The sequence below is a fragment of the Macaca thibetana genome, chromosome 3, assembly GCF_024542745.1.
Source record: "Macaca thibetana thibetana isolate TM-01 chromosome 3, ASM2454274v1, whole genome shotgun sequence".
Lineage (NCBI taxonomy): Eukaryota > Metazoa > Chordata > Mammalia > Primates > Cercopithecidae > Macaca > Macaca thibetana.
Window position 1 is genome coordinate 70813232 of NC_065580.1, and position 18586 is coordinate 70831817.

The 18586-nt window shown below is 38.1% G+C and overlaps 1 protein-coding gene across 1 annotated transcript in view; it reads right to left on the bottom strand.

The window, feature by feature from the left end:
• Positions 1-10856: 10856 nt before the first annotated feature.
• Positions 10857-18586, bottom strand: part of LOC126949918 (histone H3.v1-like) — a 143793-nt gene continuing 136063 nt past the window's right edge. The window contains exon 2 of the mRNA XM_050782883.1: positions 10857-11734. Coding sequence (XP_050638840.1) covers positions 11531-11734 — 204 coding nt within the window. The 3' untranslated portion in view covers positions 10857-11530. The remainder of the gene's footprint in view (positions 11735-18586) is intronic.

The window sequence follows — 18586 nt, forward strand, 5'->3', positions numbered from 1 at the left end:
TCAGACAGGTTGTGACTCATTCAGTCATTTATTTATTTAACAGGCATTTTTCAGAGCTTATGGTGTCCCTGGCACCGTATCAGCCCTGACAATATGCTTGTATCCAAGCAGAAGACAGTGCAGGTTTAGAAGCATGGGCACTGGAGTCAGACACACCTGTATTTGAATCTTGCTTCCATAACTTAACTTATTTGTTTATTCATTTATTCAACCCACATATACCGGTTGCCTGTTACGTTCCAAACACTATGTGCAGGTTCAACTGCAACTGGTATTTTGGGTAAGTTATTTAACCTCTCCATGCGTCAAGCCTTCAGTTGTGGAATGAAGATAAAGATACCTACCCCACGCTTAGGGTGAGGTTGAATGTGGTAAGGGATGTAAAACTCTTGATAAATACTAACTATCAAGGCAGACACTGCCCCTACCTCCACACAGCTGGCAGGCTAACAGAAAAGACAAAAAACTAAATAAGCGATTAAAATAAGAAATGTAAGTGCTCTGATAATATGAGGAAGGCGCATATTATTAGGTCTATTAGTCAGCTCAGGCTGGCATAGCAAAATACCACACAATGGGTGGTTTAAACAAAAGAAATGTATTTCCTCACAGTTCTGAAGGCTGGAAGTCCAAGATCAAGGTGTCCACAGATTTGGTTTCTCCTGACACCCCCTCCTTGGCTCACACATGGCTGCCCCTCCTGGCTGTGTCCTCACATGGCCTTTTCTCTGTGCCTGCATATCCCTGGTTGTCTTCCTTGATGCATTCTAATCTCCTTTTATTATTATAAGAACACCAGTCAGATTTTAACTTAATTACTTCTTTAAAGACCGTGTCTTCAAATACAGACACGTTCTGAGGTAGTGGGGGGTAGAGCTTCAACAGAATAATTTGAGGGGAGGATAAAATTCCATCTATAACATTAGGGATTCTTTTGTTTTAATTTTTTTTCTCTAACTTTATGTCACCATAAACATCTTTATTTACATCAATGTTAATATTAGCATTGTTAGTAAGTTGGAAGATGTTTAAATTATCCTGTGTAAGCAATATTCATAAGGTCAGGCTTTTGAAAAATATTAAGAAAAAATATATTATCATTGAAGATAGAAAATTTAGATGTTTCTGAGATTCTAAAATTTTACTCACAGTAAGCATAATAATATAAATACATAGAAAAACAATTGTATATTGAGTTATAAGACTACTAAAAATAAGAATAAAATTTTTTTAAAAGAGTTTTCCGAAAGTTTATTAGCTCATGAATGATGTTTTAAAATGTAATCATTATCAAGAATGCAAAAAGATTAACTGTGGATGATAGAATTATTGAATTTGAATTTTGTTTACTGTGCTTTTCTGTGTTTTCTATGCTTTCTGCTATATAATCTCCCCAGAATTAGGGGGAAAAAAGTTTTTTGGTTTTTGTTTGTTTGTTTGTTGGAGTCTCGCTCTGTCACCCAGGTTGGAGTGCAGTGGCGCCATCTCGGCTCACTGCAACCTCCACCTCCCGGGTTCAAGCAATTCTCCTGCCTCAGCCTCCTGAGTAGCTGGGACTACAGGCCGTGCCACCACACCCGGCTAATTTTTGTAATTTTAGTAGAGACGGGGTTTCACCATGTTGGCCAGGCTGGTCTCGAACTCCTGACCTCGTGATCCACCCCCGTCAGCCTCCCGAAGTGCTGGGATTACAGGCGTGAGCCACTGCGCCCGGCCTTTTTTTTTTTTTTTTTTTTTTTTTTTCACCAGTTAGAAATACGACTTGGGGCAGGAGGGCAGGGAGTGGCAGGAGTGTTGGGGGAGGTGGAGGGGGCAGAATGATATGTTGAAGTTCCTGAAAGCATTTGGCAAAGGACAAATGACAAAGTCTTTAAGCCTCTTCCTACAGTGTCCTGACAACAGCAGCTAATGAACTCATAAACATAAAACAGGTAAAGAGAAAATTAGGCAAGAAAAGAACAGAAGTAGCTAAAATCCAGTAAGAAAACATTTCAAGATTCTATATGTAGCATTGTAATTTAAGTTCCCATCTGCATCTCATTATCTTAATAATCCAAACAATAGTCCTTCGATGCCTTGCACAGGAGGATGGGAAATAATTTCCTTGGACAGGGTCCCCAGACTCTCTATCACATTAGATATTATTTCCAAATGTTGAGTGTCAAGGCAGTGTTTCACATTCTCCTAACCATTAAACAGATAATCTCCCTTCAGGGAAGGATGAGTTTGGCAACCCACAGAGCAGCCATGTGGAAGAGACCTCTGGAATTCTAAAGTTCCAACAGAGATCCAGTGCAGCATGGGGAGCCTCCAGAAGGGTTGCTTTATCCAAATCGCATCCCCCTTCTGGAGTCTTTACAGACAAAAACTCATTTTTGTCTGTAAAGACTCCAGAAGCCACGTAGAATTTATTTCACTTTTTTCTCCTGGAAATGTAATGTTTTTAAAAAGATTTTATTTTGAAATATTTCAAACTTACAAAGAAGTTGCAATAATAGTACAAAGGATCCTATGTATCCTTCACTCAGATTCTTCAAATGTTAATCGATTAGCACTTTTGCTTTCCCATTCTGTCTCTCTAATTATATATAACTGTCATCATTACTATTGTCTAACCTGAGAGCAGGTTGCAGATATCATATCTCTTTACCCCTAAATACTTCAGTGTATATGTCCCAAAAAAAAAGGGTGCTTTTCTTACATAAACACAGTACAATTATTACAATTAAGGAGTTAACACTGCTACACTGTTATCTAATCTTTAGACCTTATTGAAATCACCACTGTCCCAGCAACAGACTTTATGGCAAAAGGATCAAGGATCCAATCTAGGATCAGGCATTACCTTAGATCTCTTTAGTCTCTTTTAATCTTGAACTCTTCCTTTTTTTATTTTTTATTTTGCCCTTTAGGACCTTAACATGTTTGAAGAATATAAACCAGCTGTTTTACAGAATGTCCCTTAATTTGGGTTTGCCTAATGCTTCTTCATAACTGTTTTCAGGTTACACATATTTGGCAGGAATATCGCAGAAGATATATTGGCTCTTTCTCAGTGTATTATCACACATGATGTCAATTTATCATGTTAGATTTTTTTGTTTTTGTTTTTTGAGACAGGATCTTTCTGTGTCACCCAGGCTGCAGTGCATTGGTGTAATCATAGTTCACTGCAGTCTTGAATTCCTGGCCTCAAGCAATCCTCCTGCCTCAGCATCCCCAAGTAGCGGGAACTGTAGGCATGTACCACCACACCTGGCTAATGTTTTATTTTTCATAGAGATGGAGTCATCCTATGTTGCCCAGGTTGGTCTCGAACTCCTAGCCTCAAGTGATCCTCCCACCTCAGCCTCCCAAAGTGCTGGGATTATAAATAGGCATGAGCCATGGCACCCAGGCTAGTTTTTCCTATTGTTAATGTTATTGTTCTCTTTGTAATTAATAAAAATCTTGTGGGGAGATACTTTGGGACCATGTAAATATTGTGTTTCTCCTCAAATTTGTACCCACTAGTTTTATCTTTCAAAACATTTTAGAATTTGACCCATTTGTAACGTTTGGCTAAACACAACGAAGATATACTATTAATTAACGCTCATCTCCCCAGAAAGTCACATATAAGAAGGGTGCACTTTGTGGCACACGGGGCAACCCCATGACAGAGCCCTGATACCCTGAGACCAGGCTTGGTGTCTTAGAAGTTCACTATGTCTCTAAAGATTCCTTCCACTCTCACTGGGAAAGAAACGTTTCAAACAGTCCTCCAATTTGGAAGTTGGGACAAACTGGGCCCCGGCAGCCTCCAGAGAATCTAGTCTTATGCTCTGAGAATGGGGTCTGGTGCTTTGTTCGGGGGCTTTATCTGCAGAGCTTTTGTTTTTTTCATGTCTGTGGATCTCTTTATGATGGTTTCTCATTGTTTACATTGGAAGTCACTAACTTTCACCTCTGACAGAAGCCAAAGCTCTGAGTCCCTGTCTGAATGGGAGACTAGAGTGAGTATGAGAATAACCGCCTGCTACCACGCAAGATCTCAGTCTCTTTATTCTTCAAAACACCCTGTGGAAATGCAAACAGCTTGGGAGAGATTGTACCAGAAACACGACAGACAGACACCTCTTCTAGGGAGGAACTCCTGCCTCATTTGGGAGGGCTGCCCACCACCACAGTCCCCTGGGTGCTGGCCCCTGCTCTTTCCCTCTGTCTGCCACCTGACGTAATAAGCAGTTATGTGAGGACACACACCCGTGGGGTCAGCCTTATCCTTTCAAACCCTGCTCTTATTTACAAACAAATGAGAAAAAAATAAAAAAGGAAGAAGTTGACATTCTTTTCTGTCTGCTCATGGTCCAGTGGGGACTTTAGGCTGGCAGGCTCTGCGGTACCTGCCATCATCACTTAGAAGGCCAGAGCGGGAGCTGCTGAGCTCAGCCTGGGCACCCGCAGCCTCACCACTCCAGAAGAGGCCAAATGCATTCTCTTTTCATGTGTTGCTTAAAAAAGAAATCTGTGATATGAATTGAAGTTCGAGGGGTGGGATTTAAAAAAAAAATAGCTTTATTGAGATATAGTTCACATACCATACTATTCATTCATTTGAAGTGTACAATTTGATGGAATTAGTATATTCACAGAGTTGCACAGTCGCAGCCACAATCAATTTTAGAACACTTTCATCACTCTAAAAAGAAGCCCATACCCATTAGCAGTGACTCCCAAGGGGTAATTTAAAAAATGGCAGACGCTCTGCTTCTTGAACAATAGTTGCCCATCTTTTGTTCCCTTCCTGGATTTAACTGTTCAGTTGCTATCTTCCAGCTGAACTGTGCCTACACTGGGCTCTTGTGAAGATTTAATTAATTGATGGCAGCTATGCAGTTGAGTTTTCTTCCCTAAGATGCACTAATTTGAACTCGTGTTTAGTATATTTAATTTTGAACTTCTGACTTTTTCCCTAGGGAATCATAAATGGGTCATCCTCAGACAAATTACAGGATTACGGGAATCATCTTTTCTAAAATTTACAGTTTAAGTCGCACTTTCACACAGACAATGTTATTTTATTTTCCCAAACAACAGATGTAAAAATAACAATAGAAATCATTTATAAAATGCTTATTCTGTGCCAGGCAGCTCTTAGAGTTCCCATATGTGTTCACATAATTCATTTAATCCCGTTATGGTCTGAATGTGTCTCCCAGAATTCATAGGTTGAAACTTCATTGCCAATGGGCGTAGTATAAAGAAGTGGGGCTCTGGGAGGTGATTAAGTCATAAGACAAAGCCCTCATGGATGGAATTAGTGCCTTACAAAAGGGTTTGACTACCATGGCACATGTATACCTATGTAAGAAGCCTGCACATTCTGCACATGTATCCCAGAGCTTAAAGTACAATTTTAAAAAAAGGGTTTGAAAGGGCCAATTCATTCCTTCAATCTCTTCTGCCATGTAGGGATGCAGCGAGAAGGCCCTCACCAGACACCCAATGCCTGCACCTTGATCTTAGACTTCTCAACCTCCATAATTGTACGAAATAAACCTCTGTTGTCTGCTAATTATTCAGTCTCAGGTATTTTGTTATTGTAGCACAGCTGGACAAGATGAACCCTCAACCACTAGATGAGACAGATGTTGTTAAAATTAGCCAGAGGTGCACAGAGGTTAAGTGACAACAAGCTCGAGATCATAGAGCTAGTAAGAGCAGAGCTGAGATGTGAGCATATGCAGTTTGATTCTAATCTGAATGCTAAGCTCCACTCTAATTGCTTCCAGTGTTCCCATTTGAGAAGCAAGAACTGAGTCTTTGAGAGGTTATACATTATGACAAGGACCTAGTTAGGACTTAAATACTGTACAAGTATTCAGATCCCAAGCCCAATGCTATAACCAGTCAACATGCCTCCATCAATGACTTACCTCAGCATCTTGCCAGATACAAAGAACTGAGTTTTTCCTCTAAGTCAAAAGAAAAAGGAATACAAAATATTCCCTACTGAAGCTTTATGTCATCAACTATATTGTTATGATGATATTAGCAACCTGCAGAAAAGCTACCAAAATATTATAAAGTTGGCTATACTTTTGGTGGGCCAGAAATACTTTTCAAACAAATCTCCAAGGTCAGTTTTCCCTTCTTTGCTTTTGCCTCTGCCTTCGTAACCTCTCTGGATTTCTCTTTCTTAATGTCTCCTATTCACAAATAAGGAATGAAGCACATGGATTTAATAACCAAGGCAGTGATTCATGTGTACTTTCATCTAATCAGAAAGAGTAGTGGCAGGCCCAAGAACTCATTTTGGTTGTATATCATTTTAACAGAGTTGACACACATGTCCTTTAGAGGGAAAATAATAAAAATGTAAAAAGCGAAAGCCAGCACAGACCTGCCAGCTGCAATGATTGGTTACACAGAAGAGATCCATGGAATTCTGAAGCCATTTGGGTTTTGTTAAGTTTGCTGAAATAGGACCAACTGTGATCTCTACCACTTTAAATGGTTTAATGACTTTTGGATAAGCCTTCAGAATTAAATGGTTAAATCACCAAATGCTTCATAAAATAATTATGCAAACAATTTTCTGGTTAATTATCTAACATGAACAGAAGCACACAGCTGCTAAGATATATAATTGCCGTTCATCAGGGCTGCCTATTGTATTTACATAATTCCTTTACTGATCTTGGTGTGGTTTGGTGGGAGGGAACTAACATAACATCTCATGACATGAACAAGTTAAAGGTATAGCTCCTGCCCCAGCTGGTAGATAACAATAACGACTTTGATTTTTTTGAGGGAATGGATAAGGGCCTTCAAATCAAATGTACATTTGTGTGGCATATATAAGACTTAAGCAGGCATATTTAAATGAAGGTTGGGCAGAGATAAATATTTTCCCTATTAGGTAAATAATATGCATGTAAAGAAGTAAATATGTCATCATTGCACAGTCCGTAGACTGAGCACCCTCATGTAAGCAGCACCCAGAGCAAGAAACAGAATATTACCAGGACCCCAAAAGCCTCCCTTATCCCTCCTTTTCATTTCTGTTCCCTCCAAGGGTAGTTACTGTCCTAACCTCTATCAGCAGAGACTAATTTTATCAGTTTTGTGCTAAATTTTAATGAAATCATACAGTGTGTGTTCTTTTGTGTAGCTGATTTTGTTCACCGTGTTTTTAAGATTCATCTATACTGTAATTTGCTTATTCTCATTGTTATATAGCATCCCATTGAGTAAATATACTATCCCAATTTATCTATCATTTTGCTATTGATGCTATTTGGATAGTTTCCAGTTTGGTGATATTATGAATAAAGCTGCTGTAAATGGTGTCCATATCTCTTGGTGAACACATGAGCACATTGCACTTAGGTCTCTAGGAGGGGGATTGTGTTGTGGGGTGTGCATATCTTCAGCTGTATTAGATACTACCAAACCAAACACTTTTCCTGAAAGGTTGTACCAACTTGCACCCTACCAACACTAGAGGAAATTTGGGATAAATGTTTTGAAGAATGCTAACTGATGTAGGCTAAATTTTAAAGGGCAGTGTTGAGTAAGGAGAAGAGTGGACAGTAGATCTAATGGAAAGGACCCCAACAATATGACTTAGTGAATAAAGGATAGGTTCAGAGACAGCAGCCTAATGGAGGGAGCAGTCACAGTTCAAGATCATTTAGTGGGCAGGAGAAGCTCCTTGGATGTTTATCACCCACTTTGTGTTCCTCTCCAGCTCTGATGCATGCACCCACAGTATGCATCCTGGAGAATCACCCCAGGTTGATTCTTTCTTTTTTCTTTAGTCCAAGTGGAGCATGCTCAAGGGCGCCCAGGTCTGAGGTAGCACTTTGGAGCCTTGGGGATGCCTTGCTTCTTAATATATGGCTGCCCTTGCTAGAGCATACAAATTCTTGTACCCTCTTACTGGTGTCTAGCAGCTCTGAGGCAAGGGTACTATAGACTAAATGTTTGTGTCCCCCAAAATTCATACATTGAAATCCTAAGTCCACCATGTGATGGCATAAGGAGGTAAGGCCTTTGGTAGATAATTGGGTCATAAGGGTGGAGTCCTCATGAATGGGATTGGTGCCCTTATAAAAGAGGCCCCAGAGAGCTCTCTGTCTCCTCCACTGCATGAGGACACAGTAAGGAGATGGCCATCTACAGGTCAGGAAATAGGCCCTCACCAGAACTCGACTGTGCTGGCATCTGAGCTTAGAATTCCAGCCTCCAGACTATGAGAAATACACCAACAAAGAAAAGAGAATGAAATACTAAAAATTATTTGATTCACACACACACACACACACACACACACACACACATGAAAGACATGAAAGACAAAAGAACAAAAAGGACCAATAAAAAACAGACAGAAAGATGACAGAGTTAAACCCAGTCATATTGATAATTAGATGAAATGCGAATGAATTATTCCAATTAATTGGCAGAGATTGTCAGACTGGAAAAGAAAAGCAATCACGACAACTAAAACCCAACTATATGCTATTCACAGGAGAGATACTTTAAGTATAAAGACAGAAGTTGAAACTTAAAGGCTAGAAAAATGCATATCATGCACGCACTAAATATTAGAAAGCCAGTAAAACCAAATCAATATCAGATAAAATTGACTTCAAGACAAAGAGTATTACCAGAGATAAGGAAGTCCAATTCATAATGATAGAAGGAACCAATGCATCCAGAGAACTAACAATCTTAGATATGCCTGCATTTGCTATTTAAAGTGTATATAACATTGAATTAATTGGCAAAGTTGTTCCCTGCTTTTTTTGTGGAAGAGCTCCTATCCTTCCTGCTGCTGTTGTATACCCAGGAATGCTGTGATGATGGAGATGGTTTAAATGACGTTTATAAGGTATTTAATTGTATATGCAAGGTAGTTAAATGGTATGTTTCTTCCTGCCATGAAACTATATGTGGAGTTGAGGTGATAATTTTTTATTTCTTTTTAAATTTGAAAATTAAAATGTTACTGTTTTTATGACTGTAATCCCTAGTTCACGGACCATATATAGAGATCTCCTTTGCAGGTTTCTCTAGGCAACAGTTGTTGTCAGAGGCGTGTGAACCAGAGCAACTTTATCTTAAATAGGAGCTGGGTAAAATGAGGCTGAAACCTACTGGGCTGCATTCCCAGATGGTTAAGGCATTCTAAGTCACAGGATGAGACAGGAGGTCAGCAAAAAATGCAGGTCATAAAGACCTTGCTAATAAAACAGGTTGCAGTAAAGGTGCTGGCCAAAACCCACCAAAACCAAAATGGCGACGAGAGTGACCTCTGGTTGTCCTCACTGCTACACTCCCACCAGCCCCATGACAGTTTACGAATGCCATGGCAATGTCAGGAAGTTACCCTATATGGTCTGAAGAAGGGAGGCATGAATAATCCACTCCTTGTTTAGTATATCATCAAGAAGTAACCACAAAAATGGCCAACTAACAGCCCTCAGGGCTGCTCTGTCTGTGGAGTAGCCATTCTTTTCTTTGTTTACTTTCTTAATAAACTTGTTTTCACTTTGCCCTTGCCCTGAATTCTTTCTTGAGTGAGATCCAAGAACCCTCTATTGGGGTCTGGATCCAGACCCCTTTCCTGTAACACTGTGACTTTAAAAAAAGGCTGGGTCAACAACCCAGTACAGTCTATGTGGTGGCCATAATGTACCCTGTGGTGGGACTATCACTTTGATGTTTCTTTCTATGCATTAGACTACAGTTGGTCCATGCATTGCTAAAATCCTGACATTAAAGCAAAGGGAGCAATCAGTAAGTAATTTTGATGCTCTACCATGATAACAATCCACATGAAAACACATTGAGTCATCCATTATTAAACACTTCCCAAAGTTTGTGCTATGAAGTTTAATTTGCCATGAAGTTGTTTGGAACACAGAATTAAATGCAAACTGTAGAAAGACTGTCATATTTACCCAACAAAATGAATTAAAGGAGACCTTTAGAAAAGGAAAAGGAGAAATAGAGCTTCTTTGAATTCAAAAGAATCCCTGTCAGTCATCTCAACCAGCAATTTCCAAATTTAATAAATACACAACTCGTCTGCAAAGGTTTTTAAAGTGCAGATACCTGGGTCCATTCCCAGAGATTAAGATTAATGGTTCATGTTATGACCCAGGAATCTAAATTTTAAACCATCTTTCTAAGATTATGATGCAAATAGACCTCAGACTACACTTTTAGAAACAGTAATCTAGTTTCAACATATCATACATGATAGGTGGCTTCCAGAAAGTTTATCCTCATTCTGAGCCAAGTCGTCCTTTGCCTTCTGTATGTTCAGGCTCTTCCTTCAGAAGCTACACAGAATAGCTCAAATACCTCTCCTATTACAACAGCCCTTCATATTCTTTGACATAGTAATCTGGCCTCCTTAACAAACCCCTCCTTTTCTCCCCAGGCTAAATACTCCCAGTTACTTTGACATTTTCTCAAATAGTATATTTACAAACATCACCCACCGTTTGCTGTGTGTGTCTAAAAATGCAATATGAGAGCTGAAAAACATATTTCAATTTATCTTCACCATCAAAAAATACAACGAGGGCCATTACCTCTCCTTGTTCACCTTTATGCTTTTAAACAGGTAGTATATGTCCTCTAACTTTGTCTTTTTTTAAAAGATGTTTTGGCTATTCTAGGCCATTCACATTTCCATTAAAATGTATGAGCAGTTTCAAGTTGTCCAAAAGAGAGTCTGCTCGGATTTCGGTTGTATTGCCTTAAATCTGTGCATCAATTTAGGTAAAATTAATATTTCAATAATATTTATTCCTATAATTCATGAACAGAGTATATATCTAAATTTATTTGGATCTTCTTTAATTTTTTTTCTGCCATGTTTCATGGGATTTATCCCCCAGTGGTTCATGTCTTGATGTTGTTGAAAATTTTAAAAGGAAAGTTTAATTGTTCATTGCTACTATTTTGAAATCTAATTAATTTTTATATGTTGTGTCTTGTAACTATGCTAAACTAGCTTATTGGTTCTATTAGCTTTTTGGTAGGTTCCATAGGATTTTCTATTTAGATTATAATGTCATCTGCAAATAAAGATGGTGTTACTTCTTTTCCAACATGGATGCCATTTATTGTTTTCTTATCTTATTTCACTGACAAGATCTTTTGATACAATGCTGAATAGAGTGGGGAGAGTGGACATCCATGCCACCCTTTCCTAGTCTTAGAGGTAAAACATTCAGACTTTCACCACTAGGTGTGATGTTAGTGTTTATGAAGACTCCAATTAAGAAACAAGACAGAGAACACTCAGGCAAGAATCTCTACTTCTTTTCCACAGAAGTGGCTCTGCAGCTTTTCATCTAACACTGGTGTTCTTTTCGTAAATGATTGATTTTTCCACATCTGAATACTGATAAATCTGTAATCAGTTGTAGTTTTTTGTAGATCCACTTTATAAGGTTGAAAAAGTTCCCATCGATTCCTTCTTGGCTGAGAGACTTGCTTGTTTTTCTTTTTATTTATTTGTTTTTCAAATTGGGAACAGAGTAGGGATTGGCATACTTTTTCTAAAAACGGACAAATGTACACTTTTTAGGCTTTCTGAGACATACATTGTCTCTGCCATTTCTTCTTCTTCTTCTTCTTCTTCTTCTTCTTCTTCTTCTTCTTCTTCTTCTTCTTCTTCTTCTTCTTCTTCTTCTTCTTCTTCTTCCTCTTCTTCTTTTTTATACAACTGTTTAAAAATATAGAAAGATATTCTTAGCTTGTGGGCCATAGAACTGTAGTTTGCTAACTCCTGACCTAGAAGTTTGTTATACCTACAATTTCACAGTTAACACTAAGGACAGTAGTAACGAATTGCTAAGGCTCCACCTCCTAGTTTTGGGATACCAGAGGAATAGAATGAACTGACAACCTAATTTTAGTCCTTAAATATATTACTTTTTGTGAAACTATTCACATGAAATGATCATAATCTTATCTATATTGACTCGTTAACATTGACAGATAAGACTAATGGAAGAGGATGTAAGTATTATAAACATTAATTGATAATTAGAATGTCTTTTGCTCATCTACAAAATTTCTAGTCATCAGAGTAACACATACTGTCCCCTGTTGGTCTGGATGGACCAGCCACGAACACTCTCAATTCTTTCAGTTCCTGTACTCCCTCCAAATCTGGATGTTAAAACACTCATCTGTACTCACAAACCAACTAAAGGAGGCTTGCTTTTCTACCTCAATTTACTTGCATAACTAGAACAGAAAAATCCAAAAGAACAAAATACTTACATTTTCCCTTATGCTTTCATATTTTAAAAAATATTTTCAGCAGGACTAGTTTGAGCTCTGAAAACAGGGAAGTTTTAAAAATAGTTTCCACCACCATTTGCTTGTTTGTTTGTTTTGTGCTTTTGTTCCTTTTGGTATGCAGCTCTGTGAATTTCAAAACATGTAGATACATGTAATTACTACTATAAAAAGCACACATGCATAACACCCCAAAATGTCCTCCATGCTGTCATTCTATAATCACAACTATCCCCTCCTCCAACCCCTGGCAACCACTGATCTGTTCTCTATCTTTTCAAGAACGTCATGTGAATGGGATTATAGAATAAATAACCTTTTGAGATGGCTTCTTTTACTCAGCATAGTGTCTTTGAGATTCACCCAACTTGTTGAATGTATCAACAGTCTATTCCTTCTTATTGCTGAGTAGTATTTCATTGTAGGAATGTACCACAATTTGTTTAACCATTCACCTGTTAAGCAACAGAACATTTAGATGGTTTTACCAGTAAAGCTGCTATGAACTTTCATATTCAGCTTTTTGTGGGACCATAAATTTTTATTTCTCTGGGATGAACATTCAGGAGTGAGAGAGTTGGATCACTAGTAAGCATACGTTAACTTTATAGAAAACTGCCAAACCACTTTCCAAAGTAGTTATATCATTTTGCATTTATGCCAGCAATGTATGAGAGTTTTAGTTGTTCTATGTCCTGGTCAGCACTTGGTATTATTAGTATTTTTATTTTAGTTATTCTAGTAGGTATGAAGCAGTATTGAATCATGGTTTTAATTTGCATTTCCCTAATAGCTAATAATGTTGAATACCTTTTCATGTGCTTATTTGCCATACTTAAATCCTCTTTGGTGAAGCGTCTGTTCAAGCCCCTTACCCATTTGTAACTGTTGTTGTCATCTTTTATTGAGTTTTGAGAGTTCTTTACGTATACCGATAGAAGACCTTTGTAAGATATGTAATTTGCAGTATTTCCTCTTAGTCTATGGCTTATTTTTTTCATTCTTTTGACCATGTCCTTAACAGAGCAAAATTTTTTAATTTTGATGAAGACTAATATATCCAATTTTTATTTTATGGATGGTATTTTTGGTGTCATTTGGGCTCATCATCTAACCCCAGGTCATAAAGATTTTCTCTTATGTTTTCTTCTTAAAGTTTTGTAGTTTCATGATTTATATTTAGAGCTAGGCTCTATTTTGAGTTAATATTTGCATAAGGTGTGAAATTTAGGTAAAATTCATGTTTTTACATAAAAAGATAAATTGTTCCAAAACCATTTATTGAAAAGACTATTGTTTCTTCATTGAATGGTTTTTGTCAACTGCCTTTGTCAGAGATTAAATGGCCATATTTGTATAAGTCTATTTATGGATTCTCTTTTGTTCTGATCCACTTGTTATCTCTTCACCAATTTCATTCCACTGTTTTGATTACTGTAACTTTATAGTAAGTCCTAAAAATTTTACTTATACTGAAAGAACTCCAACATTATTTTTTTCAAAATTATTTTAGTTTTTCTAATTTCTTTTCTCCCATATAAATTTTAGCGCCAACTTGTTTATACCTACAAAAAAAAAATTGCTGGGATTTTGATTGGTGTTGCTTAAAACTATAGCTCACTTTGGGAGAATTGGCATCTTTACTATGTTAAGTCTTCCAAACAATGAACACTGTATGTCTTTCCATTTATTTAGATCTTCTTTGATTTCTTTCATTAGCATTTTGTAATTGAACATGTAGCAAATATAGCATGTTAGTTATGGTTATTATACAATTACAGTTGCTAGATTTATAACTATTTCATTTTTAGAACTATTTTAAATGGTATATATTTTTAAATTTAGTTTCCTATTTTCATTGCTTCTATATATAGAAATACATTGATACATGAATATTGATCTTTTGTTCACATTCTCTTTACAGAATCCATTAGCAAATACTGAATAGTTTCTCACATTACTCACTCTCACCAGAGAAAGCAGAGCATTAGACCCCTGAGGCTAGGACAAAAGCACAGAAGCAGGACAGGAAGGAAGAATGGTGCATGTGGAACAACCTAGGCTTTAGGTAAAATCAGACAGCTCTAGGACCCTAGCCTGTATTCTTAAATGTGTGACTTTGGGCAATCCTTTTGCGGAGGACTGGCATACTGTAAGTTCTCAGCAAGCAATAGCTTTCCTTGATGAAGAGAAGATGGAAAAGCCTAGAGCTGTCATTTTCAGGTTTTTTCCTTTTTAAGCATTGGAGTTTTTGTTTGTTTGTTTGTTTGAGACAGAGTTTCACTCTTGTTGCCCAGGCTGGAGTGCAATGGCGCAATCTCGGCTCACTGCAACCTCCGCCTCCTGGATTCAAGAGATTCTCTTGCCTCAGCTCCTGAGTAGCTGGGATTACAGGCACGCACCACCATGCCCAGATAATTTTGTATTTTTAGTAGAGGCGGGGTTTCTCCATGTTGGTCAGCTTATATGTCAAACCCATAAAAATGGAACTGCTCTAGCAGAGTGGTAGTGTCCTAGCAGTATTTGTGTGAGTCTACTTCTGGACCTTACCCTATCTCTTCAGCAATTCCCACTATTCCCTAGAATACCAGGGAGCACTGTTTGAGAAAAAAATTGTTTGCAGTATCAATATAGGAGACCCTGTGAAGGTGGCCAGACTCCACAGGGTCAGAGCAGAGCAGTATGTATAGCCTTGCTACTCAAAGTATAGTTCCTGAACCATCAGCATCACCTGCATCCCAGGCTCATCTCAGACATACTGAATGAGAATCTGCATTCCTGTTGTAATTGTCCAGCCGATCTGTGATCTGTGCACACCTTAGGGTTTTAGATGCTCTGGTACAATGTGAGGAGTAGAGAGAAAGCACATGATAGAGTCATCACAAAATGTGAGGCATACCAAGAGAGTGCAACTAAATTTTGTCAAGGCTGCATTCCATTAATCCTCTTTAGAAATTTAATAATTTGTGTGCTATTATTAGCATTTCTCAGATGTCTTCAGGGAGTATGAGTTTATTAAAAGGAAAATACATTTTACTTATCTTTTCACTTTGACCCTTCAGACCCCTTTTTGGATTTCTAAATTATCTTTTTATTATGTCAACAACCTCTACCTTCATGAGGTTTCATGGCTTGTAATTATTTTGGTTAAGAAAAATAAACTTTCCTGTCACAAACAGAAAATCCATAATAATCTGACTCTATAATGTGAGTTGTTAATGAAATATTAGCTATTTTAGTAAAATGGCACTACACAGCAATTATGAAACAAGACAGAGAACACTCAGGCAAGAATCTCTACTCCTTTTCCACAGAAGTGGCTCTGCAGCTTTTCATCTAACACTGGTGTTCTTTTCGTAAATGATTGATTTTTCCACATCTGAATACTGATAAATCTATAATCAAGCTCTGATGTTAATATTGTGCCAGGATGAAAAACAGAATAATAATGACACAGCAGGGTTACAACATTGAAAGAGAAATTGGGAATTCAGCATATTGAAAAGAGGATTTATTATCTATTTCTTTTGTGATGTGACCTGGAGTCCAGAAATTGCAGTATCCTTCCAGTTCCTTCATCTATAAAGGTTGGATGAGTTATGATTTTCAAACTATTCCATAGCTATGGAACCCTTTGTGCAAAGGAAATGGTCCATGGTGGCTCTATGTGTTAAAGAAATGAAAAAGGGACAGCAAGCTGACGTGGTGAGCCAAGTTTGAAGCCCATGGGCAAGTTACTCAGGTGTTGTTGAGCTCTGAAAATGGGGCAGTGCTTGGAAATCAGTGGATTGAAGACAGCTGGTATTTACCTAAATGATTTTAATTTATTCTTGTTTTTTTTTTTTTTTAATTACCAGTTACAAAGATGAGGGGAATCTCTGTTAAAGCAAGTGGGCCTGGCTGTCACTAGGTTAACATCAGGTATATCAAATGCCATCGGTTCTTTCTGAGCAAGACATTTGCCATTCTTCCTCTCCTTGCAGTTGCCACAGCCACTATCCTAGCTCAGGCAAATACAACTTCTGCTGGAAAATTAGAACAGCCTCCCAAATAGCCTCCCCTTCCACCTCCAGTTCTTTGGAAGACAAAGCCAAGGTTCATACATACCAAACAGGTAGGACATCCTGCAGTTTGCTCATGGCTTTGTTATAAAGGCCCACTACCATGGAGAACAGAGTTCAAAATCCCTTGCCTGCCATGAAAAGCTCTGCTATTTCATCTCTAATCAGCTTTCTCTTTATCATTGCTCCCTTTGGCAAGCACTATAATCTAGTCAACAGTAGCTATTCTCTCTTTCTAATCTGCAACCTACCCAGTATCTTTCTCTCACTACTCCCTTTGTCTATTACATCTTGTCTTTCCTTTGTCTAAATAATACCCACTTTTCAAGGACTCAGTTAAAATGCCACCTCCTCCCTGAAGTCTTTCCTGAGTTTCTCTGTCCTTCCAAAGTTCTCCCCATCCCTGCCCCTGCTCCTCAAACTAGTAATCACTCTATTACTATATATGGATCCCATTCTGAGCACATATTCAGTTCCAGTTTGATTATAAGTCTATACATCTAGCTCATTTTATATTATTATTGCTTCCATTGCCTCTCATATTGGCTCTTTAGAAGATGCATCATATCGTATTCAATTCTGGATATCTCATGTTGTGTAGCATATGCCAGATACTTAGCAGATATTTGGTGAAAAATTATAGTGTGTCTTTTACAATATGATAATTGCCTCCCTGAGAAAATCTGTTACAAAAAGAATTTTTTCAATAGGAAAAAGGGGTTACAGCTATTAAATTTAACCCATAACAAAATTATTTTTAACATGAATTTCAAGAATCAGGTTTTGAAATAACTCTAAATATATGTTGTTACTGTAAGCAGATATGTATTGAGTAAGCATAACTCTCTCAAACAACTTGTTGAAATGCATTCTTCTCTTGCCTTTAACTCATTCTTTGGGAGCTTCTTGACCTCCTTTATTATCCTTGATTCTGAACTTGGGCTTTTGCTGACAACACAGTTCCTAACTACTCACAGTGAACTAAATATAGGGAGGGTAACTGAAAGACCAGGGTGGAACAGAGAAGTTAGTTACTCAAAATAATTATGAGTTTCTTTGCTCTGCACAGGAAATTTAAATTATGATATCATTATTCCCCACAGGAAGTATTGAGAAATAAAGAAATGTATCCCCCCCAACCCCATTTCCATTGGAATTCTGACCTCTCTTCCCTTGGGTATTGTTGGGGGCCTCTCTCTTTACTCATCTAATTCCCTCCTCCCAGGAGAAAGAGTGTACTGACTGGTCAAGGCTTTATGTAATCCATGGGTCCTGATTTTAGCTGTGAGCTGTTTGGGTACCACAGGTTTTGAGCTCCCTTCCACTCCCAGACCCACAGTTAATTGGGTAAATGGATTTGGAGCCTGTTTCTCAGACAGAGTCAACCTGTCAGGGAGATACTATGGCTTGGATTCAGGAGCATATTAGAAAAATTTCATGTTGACCTCAGTTCCAAGCTGTATTCTCTAATCCAGACATTAGTAGACTCTGCATTTTTAGGGATGTGGTCATTTTCTCTACACGTAGCAAAGTCTATGCTTGTTCCCTTTGGCCTGTTATCTTTATACCTATTCTCTCAGTCAGAACATGGAGGGGAGGAGAGGTAAATCTTAGGCCCTCCAGCCTCTGACATAAATACTCCCTTGCATTTGTGAAATATTTCATAATTTATAAAGCATGTTTACTTCTAGTAGCTCACTTGATTTTCACAACCCTGAGAATTACCTTAAGATCTTCCTAGCCTTGCTCGTGACCTTTTCAGTGGCAGAAGATCCAAGTCACTGACACCAGAAAAATGTTCTCTTTATCCATCCTGAAATTGGGCCTTGGCAATGATTTGAAGATTCCTTCTCTCCTGTTTCCTGTGAGCTATGGCTGGGAATTTTCTTTAGCAACACCCTCAAGCAGAGTTTCCTTAAACATCAGGGGACAAAGCCGCATAAATAGACTAAGATGCCCACAAAATGCATGTGAGACGAAGTGACAGAAAGAAGAAGTGTAACTTGTAGATGACTAACTTGGAAATCCAGCAAATAGAGCAGAAATGCTGGAAAAGAAAGAGGATTTGAAAAAGCAAGTCCTCATTCCCTGATTCCTCTGACTTCCAGGTGATCAGGAGAATCTAATTTTAAAATCTGTAATAAAGTATAGTATACACTGGTAGTAAGGAGGAGCTGAGGCTCTTGGAGAACTGGAAGTCTATTTGAAGA